Source organism: Haliotis cracherodii, unplaced genomic scaffold (genome assembly GCF_022045235.1).
Source record: "Haliotis cracherodii isolate W230 unplaced genomic scaffold, xgHalCrac1.p SCAF_6, whole genome shotgun sequence".
NCBI classification, from domain to species: Eukaryota; Metazoa; Mollusca; class Gastropoda; order Lepetellida; family Haliotidae; genus Haliotis; species Haliotis cracherodii.
Genome location: NW_027266319.1, coordinates 68,216,708 through 68,232,154, shown reverse-complemented (window position 1 = coordinate 68,232,154; position 15,447 = coordinate 68,216,708). Strand labels below are relative to the sequence as shown.

Here is a 15,447-nt window from a genome sequence, read left to right as displayed (position 1 = left end):
ATCATGTTACTGCGCCTCAAGGTGACACATTCTAGCATGTTACTGTCCCTCTAGGTGACACATTTTATCATGTTACAGCCCCTCTAGATGACACATTCTATCATGTTACTGCCCCACTAGGTGACACATTCTATGATGTTACTGTCCCTCTAGATGACACATTCTATCATGTTACTGCCCCTCTAGATGACATATTCTATCATGTTACTGCCCCTCTAGATGACATATTCTATGATGTTACTGTCCCTCTAGATGACACATTCTATCATGTTACTGCCCCTCTAGATGACACATTCTATCATGTTACTGCCCCTCTAGATGACATATTCTATGATGTTACTGTCCCTCTAGGTGACACATTCTATCATGTTACTGCCCCACTAGGTGACACATTCTATGATGTAACTGTCCCTCTAGATGACACATTCTATCATGTTACTGCCCCTCTAGATGACATATTCTATGATGTTACTGCCCCTCTAGATGACATATTCTATGATGTTACTGTCCCTCTAGATGACACATTCTATCATGTTACTGCCCCTCTAGATGACACATTCTATGATGTTACTGCCCCTCTAGATGACATATTCTATGATGTTACTGCCTCTCTAGTTGACAGTAGATGCAAGTGCACCGCACCCTGGAGTTGTCCACGATGGTCAGCCTGGACACCAGGAAGTGGACTACCAGGACAGTCTGCAGCTCCACGCCCACTGGGATGGCTTCTTTGACCGGGAGAGTGGGGTCAAGTTCTACCAGTATCAGTTCTCGGACAAGTGTCTACAAAAGGAGCATTTCGGTTTGGATACGAGTGTATTAAATGTACGTGTATGACTTCCTTCGAGTGAGGGCTTATCAAGGTTTCTTCCAGGGTGCATACTTACTCGTTGACAATCACATACATGCGTCTCAAACCATCACAATTACAGGTGACTGAAACCTACTCGACACATGCAGCTTGGTCGGCACCTTCCGCAGGAACGTATCACGTGACAGTGGTGGCCTACAACCGGGCCCTGGAGGCATCTGACCCTGTGTGTTCTGACGGAGTGACCCTTGATGACACACCACCAGCAGTGGGACAGATTGCTGTAGCCTCGTCTAGCATTGTCCCGGGTCTGGTCACCACCTCATCAGGCACGGTCTGGTTCATAGACAATCACCGCAGGAGAAGCAGAATTACTGAACTAGATACCCAATGCAGGTACGACACACCAGGATAATTAGATGTGTTTAACAATTCTTATTGCCTATACATTATGAAAAAGAACTTTAAAGATAACGTTTGACGTCTTTGTTTACGAAGGTTCCTATACGCCTTTGTGCACAAACGTCTCGGAACAGCACATAGACATAATGGATATCCCTCTGGTATTGTATGATGGGTCCCAAAATGTTTTAGTTAGATCTCACGTTACACAATCCAGTGCCATCTTTCCATGCAGTATAATGCTCTAACTGTGTGGACAATGTGCTGTCCTTGTCATGCCGCTGGCATAATTAATGTCGCTTATCAGAGTTCGCCTTATTGATATTCAAACCTTTATTGTGAATACAAATAAAGCTGGATGGTTGTTTGACGTATGGCTGTGTCTATTGAGTACGAGAAAATGGATCGCGTCAGTGATCTCGCCACCGACTGTAATGGATTTATCTATAAATATTCCTATGTCACCAATTTTTAAATGCAACTTTTATGGTGTTTTTTTACCCTTAAGCTCTTTAAGCTGGAGGTCCCACTCCATGTTCATGGTATACCCTGGCGAATCTTTCAGATCCAAAGGAACAGCAATCAATGCAGCAGAGTTAGAGAAGTTCCCCATTTACGTGATATGGAATGGAACGATGTTGGCATGAAATGCAACATTTTGCATACAGTCTAAAGCGTTGTCAAGTTTCCACCAGATATATATTTCTACACAGCACAACGTATGAGAGATATTCATAGTAGCTTACATAACAGACGATCATGTCTAAACTTTGTGTTAAATGCTGAAGTGTTTCACTGTGTATGTTGTGAGTCTCGTGGGTCAAAGGTTTTCAGTTTTTCACCACTTATACACCCTATTCAAACCTTTGATAGTAGTGATCATGTACACTCTTAATAAATCGACAAGTTTTTAAAAATGCAGTTTAAAGATCATCATAACTCGGTAGATTGAGACTCACGTATAGCAATATCAGGATTCTTCGTGCGGCCTCTGTCAATGATACATTCCTCTTGCCAGCTGTTTGTAAACTGGACCGGAACTGACGCGGAGAGCGGTATCTATGACTACGAGGTGGGGCTGATGTCAGATCCTTCTGGTGAAGCAGCTCCAGACATCCTGCCGTACACGTCCACTCATCATCATCCGCAGTATCAAGGCTACCATCCTTCTCTCAGTGAGGGGCAACAGTTCTACATCGCTATCAAGGCCATCAACAAAGCTGGTCTTACAACCATTCGGGTAAAGTGATACTAACAATGTTACCTCCTGATTCTCCGTGGATGAGTGAACTGTATCATTCAATAGCAGTCAGTATCGAGTCAAGACGAGGAAAACCAGTGACTGATAGCATGAAAACCTGCCCATACCATCGTGCTTCTCCCGACTCCCGATCCTGACCATTTTGACAAACAACCTTTTTTGAATAGGAAATACCATAGGATTCCTCTGTGTATATTTATATTCTGAGACTCTAACTTATCTGTCCCCCATCTGTTTGAGTACATGTGATTATACATAACCTATTGAGCTACATGGCCCGTTTTCCTGAACCTCCATGAACAACGCCCCTCATGTCGCCGCCATGTTTACTTCTTGTTTCCTCAGGTCCTGGGGCGTCTCCTCGTGCACACCCAGAAGCCTGTCTTTAACGGGGGAGTCACTGCTGCCCTGACGTCCAGTCTGAGTCATCTCCTAGTGACGTGGAACAACTCACATGTCACGGACCCAGATGTTGCTCACCTCAAGTATGAAGCTGCAGTCGGTAAGAAGTGGCGGTCTTGTCTTCATTTTAATTAATCTCATAAATGCTTCGAATAGTCTTAAATATATTTATTATCTGACCGATAACACCCCTAAGGGTCATGTCTGTGTATTTTATCTTTGTTTGTTAGTTTGTTGTTTAACGTCACACTCATCAGCATCCAAGTTATATGTTTGAACTAGAATTTACAGTGACTCATGTTAACAATTCACGCCTTCGGGGTACGATGACTCTTAATCAACTAAGTCACAGAGCCTGATCACCCTATTCATTCTCCTCTTACTACCAGCTTAGGTTTACTGCAGATACATTGTCACCTGGAAGTCCCACGTATACATTTGACCTACTCTACTGTGTACAGGTACCTCGCCGTATGGGACTGAGATCCTGCCCTTCATTGCCCTGCAGTCAGGAGCAGGGTGCACAGTGACGTCTCCGCCCACGTGTACAGCAGTAGCTCTCCGGGACCTCCACTGGGACCTCCATCACAGCCATGCCTACTATGTGTCAGTCAGGGTCACCAACACAGTCGGGCTGTCCACAGTGGCGGTAGCAGAACCTTACGTCCATGACGTCACGCTGCCCTCTCCTGGTGTCGTCATGGATGTTTGCCCCGAAAATGAAGAAGAATTATTTCAGATAACGGTCAGCAAACGTAATTTCTTTACAGATAGTATTTCAAAGCAGAATAAATGCGTTTAACGACTGTTCACCTTCTCACTGTAAATGATGAACTCATTTTACTTTGAGTATAAGAAATTTAATTTCCATGAGTCGGAATCACACAATCGTGGAAAGCGTCTTTGGTGAGTTCTCCGCCTTCAGCAATATTCCTTCAATATCACGGCAGGGAACACCATTGTATCCATATGGGTAATCGTAACCGGATCTGCGAAGTGACGAGGGAATGCTTTCACCACTAGGCTACCCAACCCCTCATTAATTTGCACCTAGGCTGTGACAGTGTCCTCAAACATTGCAGGAACTGCGGGACTCCGACTACCAACTGTCTACACGAGGGCTGAAGGCGATGTGGTATGGGTTTGATGACGACATGTTGAACGTGACCTACAGGGCGGGGATTGGCACCAGGCCCGGGGTAGTTGACGTGAGAGGCTATGAAGACACAGGACACTTGCTACAGCATCAGTTCACGAATCTACTGCTGAACACGTCACAGGTGACATTTGCATTAGTACATAGACCTGCAGTGTAGTTGAGAGTTTTACTTACTCATCTGTTTGATAATGAATTTTGTCTGTAAAAGCAGTATAGACAGATAACGGAACAACTTACATATATCAATCAAAAGTTGAGGTTGCTCAATATTACAATCACATGGTTCTTCAATGAAATCCATGGTTAATTCAATGGTTGAAGAGCAAAGCAACTGTCTGCTTTTTCTGCTGCATACAACACTCAGACAGATTGTTACGTGTCGATTTCCAAATTGAATCAAGATGTTCACCCAGATATCTGTAAGAAAAAGAATCTAGTGTGAAGCCAACAAACTACCAACAGCGATATACAATTGACAAATGTATTACAAAAATTAACTAGTTTTACAAATCAATACAAACTACTGCACAGCAATTACAATGGCCGTACACAATAGAATGGTAGTATAATATTCAATGGCAATGTATAATATGATGGCAGTGCTCAGTATCAAATACAAAAATACAGTGGTGATAGCAAAAATCAGTGATAATACTATATATTCACCCAGCCACGACAGTGGTCAAGCTTCCGAAGTTGGCTAGGCAGGGATGATGAGCGATCCTCACATGAAAGGTGGTTCCGATGTGATCAAATGCGTGAGAGAAACGTAAAGACAGTGTTGAAAACGTAAAGACGCTTATATACAACCCACCCAGCCACTGGAAAGTTCCACACAGTGCCGTCACACTAACACCGTCCGCGGTATACCGAACCGGAAGTTTACGCACCACACTACCATTAGCTAACTTTATACTTATATTAATAGTAATAATGAAATAATTTTAGCATATACATAACTGCTACAAAAGTTGTCTGAATGTTTTTTGTAGAAATATTACACAACAGTCGTGGCGAGGTCGGCTGGTGGCGAGGTGACCCAGTCTTCTGATGGGGTTTACATTGTCATCAACAACGCTAACATCTCTGAGATGACGATATATGATGGTCTCGGGTGTGATTCCATTCAAGGTATTGTCTAAGAGAAGTTTAAGATGAACGTTTTACTATCTTGTTACGGGAGGAATTTGCAAACTGAAATGCGTACAGAATACAATTGTGAAATCAGTAAATAACCACAGAAGAACGAATAATGATGAACAAATGACAAAAAAACATGTATTGAGACACACAGACTTTTAGACTTACAATCACAAACAATACAATAAGTTAAATAAGTGGCAGCATCAATAAGTATACGATCTTTATAACAAATGTACACTCATGAATTTGTCACGGTCAAATGTCTTGAAAGAGGCACGTGCTCAGTCCTTGAGTCTGTAATAGTATTGGAAGCTGGCAGGGAGTCGGTGTTTTTAAATCGGACTTTGATATTTTACGATTGCCTCATTTGCTACCATTGTCCGCCACGACTTTCACATATTCTAGACTTTGTCTTCTCTAGAAATGATATGCTGCCTACTTTGTGGCCACCTACTTTCTATTTTCAATGTTGCAGGGACACAGGACTGGAATCCTACACATCATAACATGGTGAGCCAATTAGCGACTGTGATCTTTTTAATTGATAATATTTCATAATAATTTAAAGTAAACAATGTTCTTTTTTTAATTCAGGTATAGATATCATGAAAATATTTGTATATCATCTTCTTTCATGTTTCAGTCTGCCGTGTGTGGCTGTCACGAGGACCAGGAAAATGTTGGTTTACCTCTTGTTTCATGTTTCAGTCTGCCGTGTATGTCTGTCACGAGGACCAGGTATATGCTGGTATATCCTCTTGTTTCATGTTTCAGTCTGCCGTGTATGGCTGTCACGAGGACCAGGTATATGTTGGAATATCCTCTTGTTTCATGTTTCAGTCTGCCGTGTATGGATGTCATGAGGACCAGGTATATGTTGGTATATCCTCTTGTTTCATGTTTCAGTCTGTCGTGTATGGCTGTCACGAGGACCAGGTATATGTTGGTATATCCTCTTGTTTCATGTTTGAGTCTGCCGTGTATGTCTGTCACGAGGACCAGGTATATGCTGGTATATCCTCTTGTTTCATGTTTCAGTCTGCCGTGTATGGCTGTCACGAGGACCAGGTATATGTTGGTATATCCTCTTGTTTCATGTTTCAGTCTGCCGTGTATGGCTGTCACGACGACCAAGTTTATGTTGGAATATCCTCTTGTTTCATGTTTCAATCTGCTGTGTATGGCTGTCACGAGGACCAGGTATATGTTGGTACCAGGTATATGTTGGTATATCCTCTTGTTTCATGTTTCAGTCTGCCGTGTATGGCTGTCACGAGGACCAGGTATATGTTGGTATATCTCCTTGTTTCATGTTTCAGTCTGCCGTGAATGGCTGTCACGAGGACCAGGTATATGTTGGTATATCTCCTTGTTTCATGTTTCAGTCTGCCGTGAATGGCTGTCACGAGGACCAGGTATATGTTGGAATATCCTCTTGTTTGATGTTTCAGTCCTCCGTGAATGGCTGTCACGAGGACCAGGTATATGTTGGTATATCCCCTTGTTTCATATTTCAGTCCTCCGTGTATGGCTGTCACGAGGACCAGGTATATGTTTGTATATCCTCTTGTTTCATGTTTCAGTCTGTCGTGTATGGCTGTCACGAGGACTAGGTATATGCTGGTACATCCTCTTGTTTCGTGTTTCAGTCTGCCGTGTATGGCTGTCGAGAGGACCAGGTATATGTTGGTATATCCTCTTGTTTCATGTTTCAGTCTGCCGTGTAAGGTTGTCACGAGGATCAGGTATATGTTGGTATATCCTCTTGTTTCATGTTTCAGTCTGCCGTGTATGGTTGTCACGAGGACCAGGATTATCAGCTATCAACCTCTGTGTTCGCCGCCCACTGGAACATCCTTCAACAATATACCCACCAGTACCCAGATGTCAAGTGGAAGCTGGAAAAGAGGTTCGCTTTATCAGGTACTGATGACCACACCCTCAATATGATTCAATATGTTTTCGTGCATGTGGAGTTATAACCGTAAAGGACCGGTGTGCAGCCTGCGTTACCCGCCATGTGGATGTACACAGCGTACACACAGGCGTTACGTTTATAGCTCCATGAACGCAAGACAGATTGAAGTGATACGTTCATACATTTAAATGGTTGTGTCTAGATATATATTTAAAAATACTGACACAAAGCACCAGTGTCATACTTTGCTCTATCTGTACAGTGTATACTGTAGCAACAGAGGGCTTTCCATGATATATATTCTAAATCAACTGTAGATGCATGTGTAGAAATGTCTTTGTTCGATCTGTCCTGTGGCACTTCTCATTGAGGGACCCAAGGACTGTTCACGATTGATAGATAACAATAAGCCTTCATGATATATCAAACAAGTAATGTTGGGGTGACAGTCGTCCCCAGTTTGGTTATAGTTTAAATAATATGAAGTTATGTGCATGTGTTATATACTTCTGTCATGATACAAGGAGACGACAGTGTATGCCAATCTAGATTGTGGCGCATATTAAGCGTACACGGAGTCTCGCCAAAGATGTATAAAAATATCCAATCTTTGCCCTACGATAAAATCTACTGTAGAATCATGCTTGTTTACTCATCATTTATTCGTGTGTGGTGTATTGTCATGTTGTCATGCTCATTGTGTGTCATACTCATTGTGTTGTCATGCTCATTGTGTGTCATACTCACTGTGTTGTCATGCTCATTGTGTGTCATACTCACTGTTGTCATACTGTGTTGTCATACTCATTGTGTTGTCATACTCACTGTCTTGTCATACTCATTGTGTTGTCATACTCACTGTGTTGTCATACTCATTGTGTTGTCTTGCTCGTTGTGTTGTTATGCTTGTTCCGTTGCATGCTCGTCGTATTGTCATGATCATTGTGTTGTCATGCTCAGTGTCAAAACAAAACCCACGCCTAAAGTTTTATCTTTCATATCGAATGCATATCTACGTATCATCTGCATACCTTCTTTACCATGTTCAGATGACCTCTGGCACACAGAAAGGGACTATGAGTACACTGGACACCGCGACCACGTACTGTCCACGGGACTGGATCTCATGTCGGGCTACACGTTCAGGGTGGCTGTGAAGCTGTGTGCTGTGAACGTCTGCACTGACGCCGTGTACAGTGACGGAGTTACAGTGCTACACCACCCACCTGTTAGCGGCGACATCAGCGTGAACTACGCCGACACCGACACAGGCTCCAAGGTGATGAGGGCAAATCTGATGGATGTCTCTACTTGTATTCTCCGACGCCGTTAAGCATATCTAAACAAAAGCATGCATTGGTTTGATCATTGGTCAAAGGGTATACCCTGAAAAGTTTGTGTTTACAAGTAACTGAAAAGTATGTCATTTACAGGTAGGGGCGGAGGGCAGCTGAAATCTTGTACTTACATCATGGCTTTGGTCGATCCTTTTAAGATCACGGTTACATTGAAGATACACTTCCAACTCATTCTTTTTGACAACATTCTAATTATCATGTTGAAAGATGTGTCGAGTCATATGAGCGAATTCCATGATATGATTTGTGTACAGAATGATATTCACCAACAGAGAGCTGACAAATGGATTTCAACTTTTCACTAGTTCTATCTTCATTAATGCTACAGCTTCTAAAATGCTCCTCAGAGATACTGTTTTGCACAATTGCTAACAATAAAAATGATACTTTACTGTGCTATTGAACCGCATCGGCGCCGACGGTTCAGTGGCACGGGAATATTTTTACTGTGAGTCTCTATACGGGCGTGCCCCAGCATCAGCAGGCTCCACACCCATCTGCGTCCACTGTTCCAGCTTGAGGTGACCATGGCAAGGTTTGCTGACCCGGACATGCCAGTGAAGACTGAAGCGTATGGCGTTGTAGACAGATACGAATGGAGTTTAACAGACAGTGACCACGACAGCAGGCTTCTGACAACGTGGCAGCAAGTGTCAGACAGCACAACCAGCGGGGATGTGGTACGTTGGATGAGGGAAGTGAATGTTGTTGTACGCCGCAGTCAGCAATAGTCAAGCTATATCAGTGCGGCCTGTAAATACCAGTGGTTGATATGGTAAGGAACGTCCCACGTCACCGAGCCTGACTACCATCACATTTAACTGCTTATCCGACATGAAATACTGTGCTTTGGATATATTCCACCCAGTGTTCCCACGAGGTAGCCAAACGTGTGCTTTGCTTTGTTACCACGAGGAAAGAACATGCTTACCCTATTGCGTGAACACCTGCTGTCATCACTGATGTTCAGTAGTCCATTCATTTAATTGTCACCACTATTTTGCCTCTTCTCCCAATGGAATCTGTTTTATCGTATAATCGAGACTGGTTATTCTGTAACGTTGACGTTATATATTTTCTCTATATATCTACTTTAACCCGGGGAATCACGAGGTAGCATTGTATCTACTCTTGATTACAACTATGGATAAATCACAACACACCCCACACAACGGTTGTTCCAGATGACATTCCGTGTACTGCTGCCCCAACGCCTGGACTTCTGTAAGTGCCGTCGTCTTGCTGTTCGAGGCTACAACAAAGTGGGGCTCTCCAGCACCGTATCCGCCGACGTAAGAGACTGTGCTGAATACGACCCTGCGGTTGTTGTCCCTGCCATCGTCATCGATGTTGTTGGTAAGAAATATAGTCTCAAAGCATGAAACAATGGTTTCCCAAGACATTGAACCACACAAAGTTAATAAGTAAAATCATCAAATGATAACCCAGTTCCAAATAAAAGTTAAAGAAGGAAAGATATATCCTGGATGGAACTTTGCATGAAATTACGTACCTAAGGGCAATTAATGTCAGAACAAATCAATCAATTTGGAAAATTTTAAAACAAATTCGTGATTTCTAAATTAAATTCGTGATTTTCTGAAGTCAAAGTTAAAGATTTGGACAGAAAGAAAAAGAAGGTGGGACAAAAAAACCTGATAAAACTAAACCAACTGTTCAAATCTAATGAACAGTAATTTAGAGGCAAAAAAAATGCCAAAAGGGCAGTGCTGAGAAAGGACCCACCAGGGCTTCCAGTGAAAGATTTTGGAAACAGGTGTGGTCTACACCCAACAACTCTTACCTCGAGCAACCATGAGTAGAGGAAAACAATGATAGTGTACATAAAAAATAAGATCACCATTGTGTGTTTGATTACACCTCATTGACTGAAAAATGTAATTTAAAAGTTCAAATCTAATACGACGCCAGGACCTGATGCTATTCGAAATCAGTACTGGAAACTGTTAAATTGTATCCAAATACCATTACTTCACTGTTTAAATTCTCATGTGGGTACAGGGATGTTCCACCTTGGTTTTGTAAAGGTAGAAGAATACTTCTCACAAAGAAAGGTAATTTCACTGATCCCAAAACTTCCGCCCTGTTACTTGTCAGAATACACAATACAAAATATTCACAGGGTGTCTAACAGATCATACTGCGCTTCCATTATTTACATGGAGCAGAAAGGGACGAGAAAGGGATGTTGGGGATATAAGGTTCAATTGCCGGTTCAAAAATTATCCTTGAAGAGCCTAAAACTTACCGTAACCTCTCAGTATGTTGTATTGACTATAGAAAAGCTCATGATTCAGTACGTCAGGAATGGATTTTGACATCACTGGAATGTATTTACCTCCCCGAGCGGCTAATTGCTATACTCGTCTTAAATGAATTGCTCGTCAACTCACCTTGAGAGCTAGGTGATGAAATCGGAACCCATTTCTATTAAAAGAGGAATATTTCAGTGCGATTCATTTAGTATTCAGCTTTTCTGTTTGTCACAAAATCCTTATACCCCTTACTCACCTCCTTTACATGGATGATGTTGGACGTATTGCCAAAGGAGATTAAACTAAAAAAAGACAAATTCTCCTTGTCTGGTACTTTTCTAATGGCCTCGACAAATGCAACATTCTTCATCTGAAACGTGTCAAAGAAGGAGGATCAGTCAGTATATTCGTGGAAGGCCAGGCCCACAATTCAAGACAAACCTCGGGCAGAATACAAATGAAAAATCTGGAGTTCAGAGCTGAACGCTCGCAGTAAAGTCAAAGCCACAAATACATATGTTGTACGCGTCCTTTTGTATACATTTGGTGTTGTTGATTGGACGAAACAAGAAATTCAGAGTAGTGACACCCTCACACGAAGAATCGTGTCAGACAATAGATACCTCCACTACCGCTCTTCCCTAAATCGCTTATATTAATCAATCATAATGGGAGGGTGTGATTTGATAAACACGGAGGCTCTTCATGACAAAATTGTATTGTGCACTTTTGCACACGTTTATTTGTCTGATGATTCTCTTGTAAAGCATGTAGAGACTCGTGTTGAAAACAATGGAATCCACAGTTTCCATAAACATAACAATGTAGATTTTGTTGATGGTTCTGTACTGCTGGTCGGTACAGAAATGAGTGTAGGCCAAGCGAAGTGCCATATCAAATCCGCCTATACTCAGTGATCCAGTGAGAGGCTATCTGACCGACCACTGCATCGAGTTAATGTGCAGTGTTTTGAGAAGATCAGCAGCACTGGGTTCGCTTGGATGAAGTCGGCTTGCCTAAAAAGTCAAACAGAAGGCTTTCTGTTTGTTGCTGCTCCGGTCCAAATACTTCTTGATTTTGTATCAAAAATGTAAATATGAAATATAGAATATATAATGAATTTAATGAGACTGTCCAACACATTGTAAGTGTATGCCCAGCTTTGGCACAGACAAAGTATCTTAAGTGACATGAAGGCATGGCTCAATCCTTTCTTCACCATGTTTTGACTCAGCGGTCAGTTCGTGATACGGCCTGGAATATGTAGAGGGGGTCATGGAAAATGGTACATACAAAATTCTTTAGAAGAGGCCCCCACACCCTCTTTGCTGTATTTCTAAGTTTAATCCATACAAAACTCAGGGGTGTGACATGAGGCCCATTTGCTCTTTTGTTTTGTTTTTCATCTAAAAATCAAAATTATGACAATAATCAACTCACATAATAAATTCAGCATAAATAGTTGTAATTTAACCTGCAAGGTGGACACAAAAGTTATTTACATATTTCCTGTGTTTCATATCATAGATATATCATCACTAATTATTTACTTCATCTGAACCATATTGTGATATTTTCTAAATATCCCTCCACTCAACGAGTGTCATGTAAGTTTCCATCCTGCTGTCAGGCGCCAGACAAGTTGCTGATGTTGCGCACCCCATCACCCTGGAGCAGAATGAAAGGTGGAACATCGCTGATGCTGACTACACCCCCTACAGGGACATCCTGTCTGCTGTGTGGCCGACACTCCGTCACAGGAACTACACGTGGGCAGTGGTGTCAGGTGACCAGGTGGACCCCTCCTCCCACTACAAGAGAGAGAGTCTGATGACCTTCACTGACCCCTGTAGCATGCCGGATGTCATCAAGTGCGGGCACACAGGTAGTAGATTGACGAGAATTCTTCCAGGCCACCACAACCCTCAAAACTAACGCTGTATACATAAAACTTCCGAGAAAGTGAAATACATAGGTTCCCACTACTTTTACATAAAGGCAAAAGTTTCAAAGATTAATAATAAATGCCAAAACACAATATAAACCACTCCATATACAAAAGAAATTGTATCGAATAAGAGATGAATAATAATTTATTATGCCTCGTCAGTAAATATCCAAGATGATTGTTACTGACATAAAATGAGACATTATACCTTAAGTAACAGTCATTTTGGATTTTCCAACACCAAATTCACATATTTCACATGGAAATTCTGGTACAGAAATTCGTCTTTCGACACTGTTTTGTGTTTTTATGTCATTATTGTGACGTGCAAGGACATAAATCTTTTTTTCAGATCACGTTCATGACTTTATTGATCAAGATTAAAGTTAAAATTGTCATCAAGGCTTGGCCTCTAAGGTTTGAAGAGTAGTCTCCCTTGACCCTTAACGTTTCAAGTTTTCATTTTGACATGACATGTGCTGTATGGATACCAGATAGTGTAAATTTACGGGATAATAAATTCGTTATGGTGTCTTTAGTTGCCATATACAAAGTCTTATCAGGTTTTGTTTATGCTCATTGTGTGAGTGGCGGGTAGTTCCAGCAGAGCAAATTAAGTGTCCCCTTTTCACGAACATCTGGTGTCATCAGTATTGTGTTAGTGATTCATTTATATCATTTTAACCCCTATTTTGCATTTTTCGCCAAATGGAATATTAAATGATTGATGTCTGGTGTTACAGACAAGGAATTTGTAAATGTGGCCTTTGACGAGACGGAACGGCGGCTTGTCCACGGGAGGAGGTATTATGTGTGTGTTCATGCTGATGCCAGAACCGTGGAGAACGAGAAGTGGACAGAAGACTTACCAGAGGTCAACTCGTGTAGTGACGGGGTCACGGTGGACGTGACACCACCGAGCGGAGGAAGGGTGTTTCTGGGCGGACTCACCAGTCCCACATTCCAGGTGCAATAGTCAGCTCAGTCTCGCCACTGGTTTACTCATGATGACATCCTGATCCGTTATACTCAACATAAGAATTTAACTTCAATAGCATGTGTCATGATAGCTATTCATTCCTTAAATTGACTTTCATACATTTTGTTCCTTGGCATCAGCTACAGATTGGCACAAGGCTTGTGTAGTTTACATAAAGCGAGGTAATACATGAATGTGTGAAAAGATCTTCTTGAGCACTGAAACCTTCTCACTCGTGGTACATATGTCATTTGTTCAACGGTAGTTTTCCGAAGACAGCTTACCATTTTTGGTGTCCCCCATCGTTATATTGCTTTAGTGTTGCTTTTTGTGGCATTACCATACTCACCCATAGGACCATTGCTGTTTATTGTTGCACGAGATTGTGAACTACAGGTATGTTTATTTAGACAAGCACGAGCGAGATGGTGATCTACTGGGACGGCTTCACAGATGTAGAAGAGGAAGGGTCTTCTCCACACCCCAGTGGGATAGCATATTATGAAGTTGCTCTGGGTAAGTTTCTATAAAATGTTCACCCTGCAGTGATTCCGGTTATATATGTGCCAAGAAGCCTTTGCTGATCGTGAGGGTCGAGCTAAGGGCGATCTTCGAGTGGTGTGGTTGGGTGACTTGGATGATTGCGTGCCATCGTACCCCGACAGCGTTTATCTTTGCTCATATTATCAATAACTGGATTGGCCGCTCCAGATTCGATCTTTTTTTTATTGTAGCCGTCATACAGCTGATTTATTGCCGAGTTGACCAACAAACAAACGTTATATCTTTTCCTCTCATTGTGACATTGACAGTGATTTTGGCGAAGCAAGAATCTTGAAGTGTGGATATTATGTCAGTTGTCAACAGGGGAAAACCCTTCTAGTTTACTTAAATAAATCTAATGAAGGTCATCTAGAACATACAAGATTACACATTACTGGCATCTACAGGCTACACACAACATCGACAGAACAATTTACTCAGGGTAATAATGGTACGACAGGCGGCAGATTGTTTTTAACCTCTGTATGGGACAATAACTATCAACTTGATCCAGCTTATGAAAGGAATCATTACTTTTGTGTTAAAACGTATACCGGCTTCATGTATCGATTTCATTCAAATGTGTTATGCAGTAAGAGACATTGTACATGGTGCCAGATCTGATTGCTGATCGGAAGTGATTTATGTCAGTAATAGATAGTTATCAATATTTACAGTCCTATATTTTATCACAAGTCGTTATCACAGAACCGAGTCGCTTCATAGCAGCAGGGTCTAGCCACGTGTAATCTTGACGGCTGTAAACTGTAAAGTAACCCCGACTCCTCTTTCGTAGGTTCTGATCCTGGAGGAGAAGACGTGGTTGCAAGACGGAGAGAGGGTTTGGTGAACCACGCCATCCTGCACGGACTCCGCCTGAACGACGGGCACACCATCTACGCGTCGGTGACAGGTACATGTCAATGACGACAAAACCCTGACAGAATTTGTGTTCCCTTTATCTGACATTTCCCAGATGGACGATGTGTTGACAGAATATGACATTGTTTTGATGGATGGTGACACACTACAGAATGCACATACACTCTTCAAAAAAGAAACGCACTGGTAGTATGTAGTTCATTGAATCTGACTACAAAAAAACTCAGGAATATAAATTGGATATGTGTTTTGGCAAAATGTTGGTGGCCTGATATTCGACAAACGGTGCGTCAAAACGCAGCCATTGTCGATTTGCAACGTCTTAAACGGCATTGTTGTCGTGCAAAATGCACGTGCAAGTTATG

At 42.0% G+C, this 15,447-nt stretch overlaps 1 protein-coding gene across 1 annotated transcript in view; it reads left to right on the top strand.

Annotated features, from left to right (window-relative positions):
- The window catches only part of LOC139446632 (uncharacterized), a 57,322-nt gene that overhangs the window by 21,231 nt on the left and 20,644 nt on the right, over positions 1-15,447 (top strand). Inside the window, 17 exon segments of the mRNA XM_071227911.1 lie at positions 616-825; positions 933-1,207; positions 1,779-1,932; positions 2,232-2,453; positions 2,820-2,976; positions 3,338-3,621; positions 3,959-4,156; positions 5,028-5,166; positions 5,654-5,688; positions 6,960-7,101; positions 8,146-8,375; positions 8,970-9,134; positions 9,639-9,810; positions 12,361-12,615; positions 13,422-13,645; positions 14,068-14,173; positions 14,997-15,113. Of these exon segments, the coding sequence (XP_071084012.1) occupies positions 616-825; positions 933-1,207; positions 1,779-1,932; positions 2,232-2,453; positions 2,820-2,976; positions 3,338-3,621; positions 3,959-4,156; positions 5,028-5,166; positions 5,654-5,688; positions 6,960-7,101; positions 8,146-8,375; positions 8,970-9,134; positions 9,639-9,810; positions 12,361-12,615; positions 13,422-13,645; positions 14,068-14,173; positions 14,997-15,113 (3,085 nt within the window).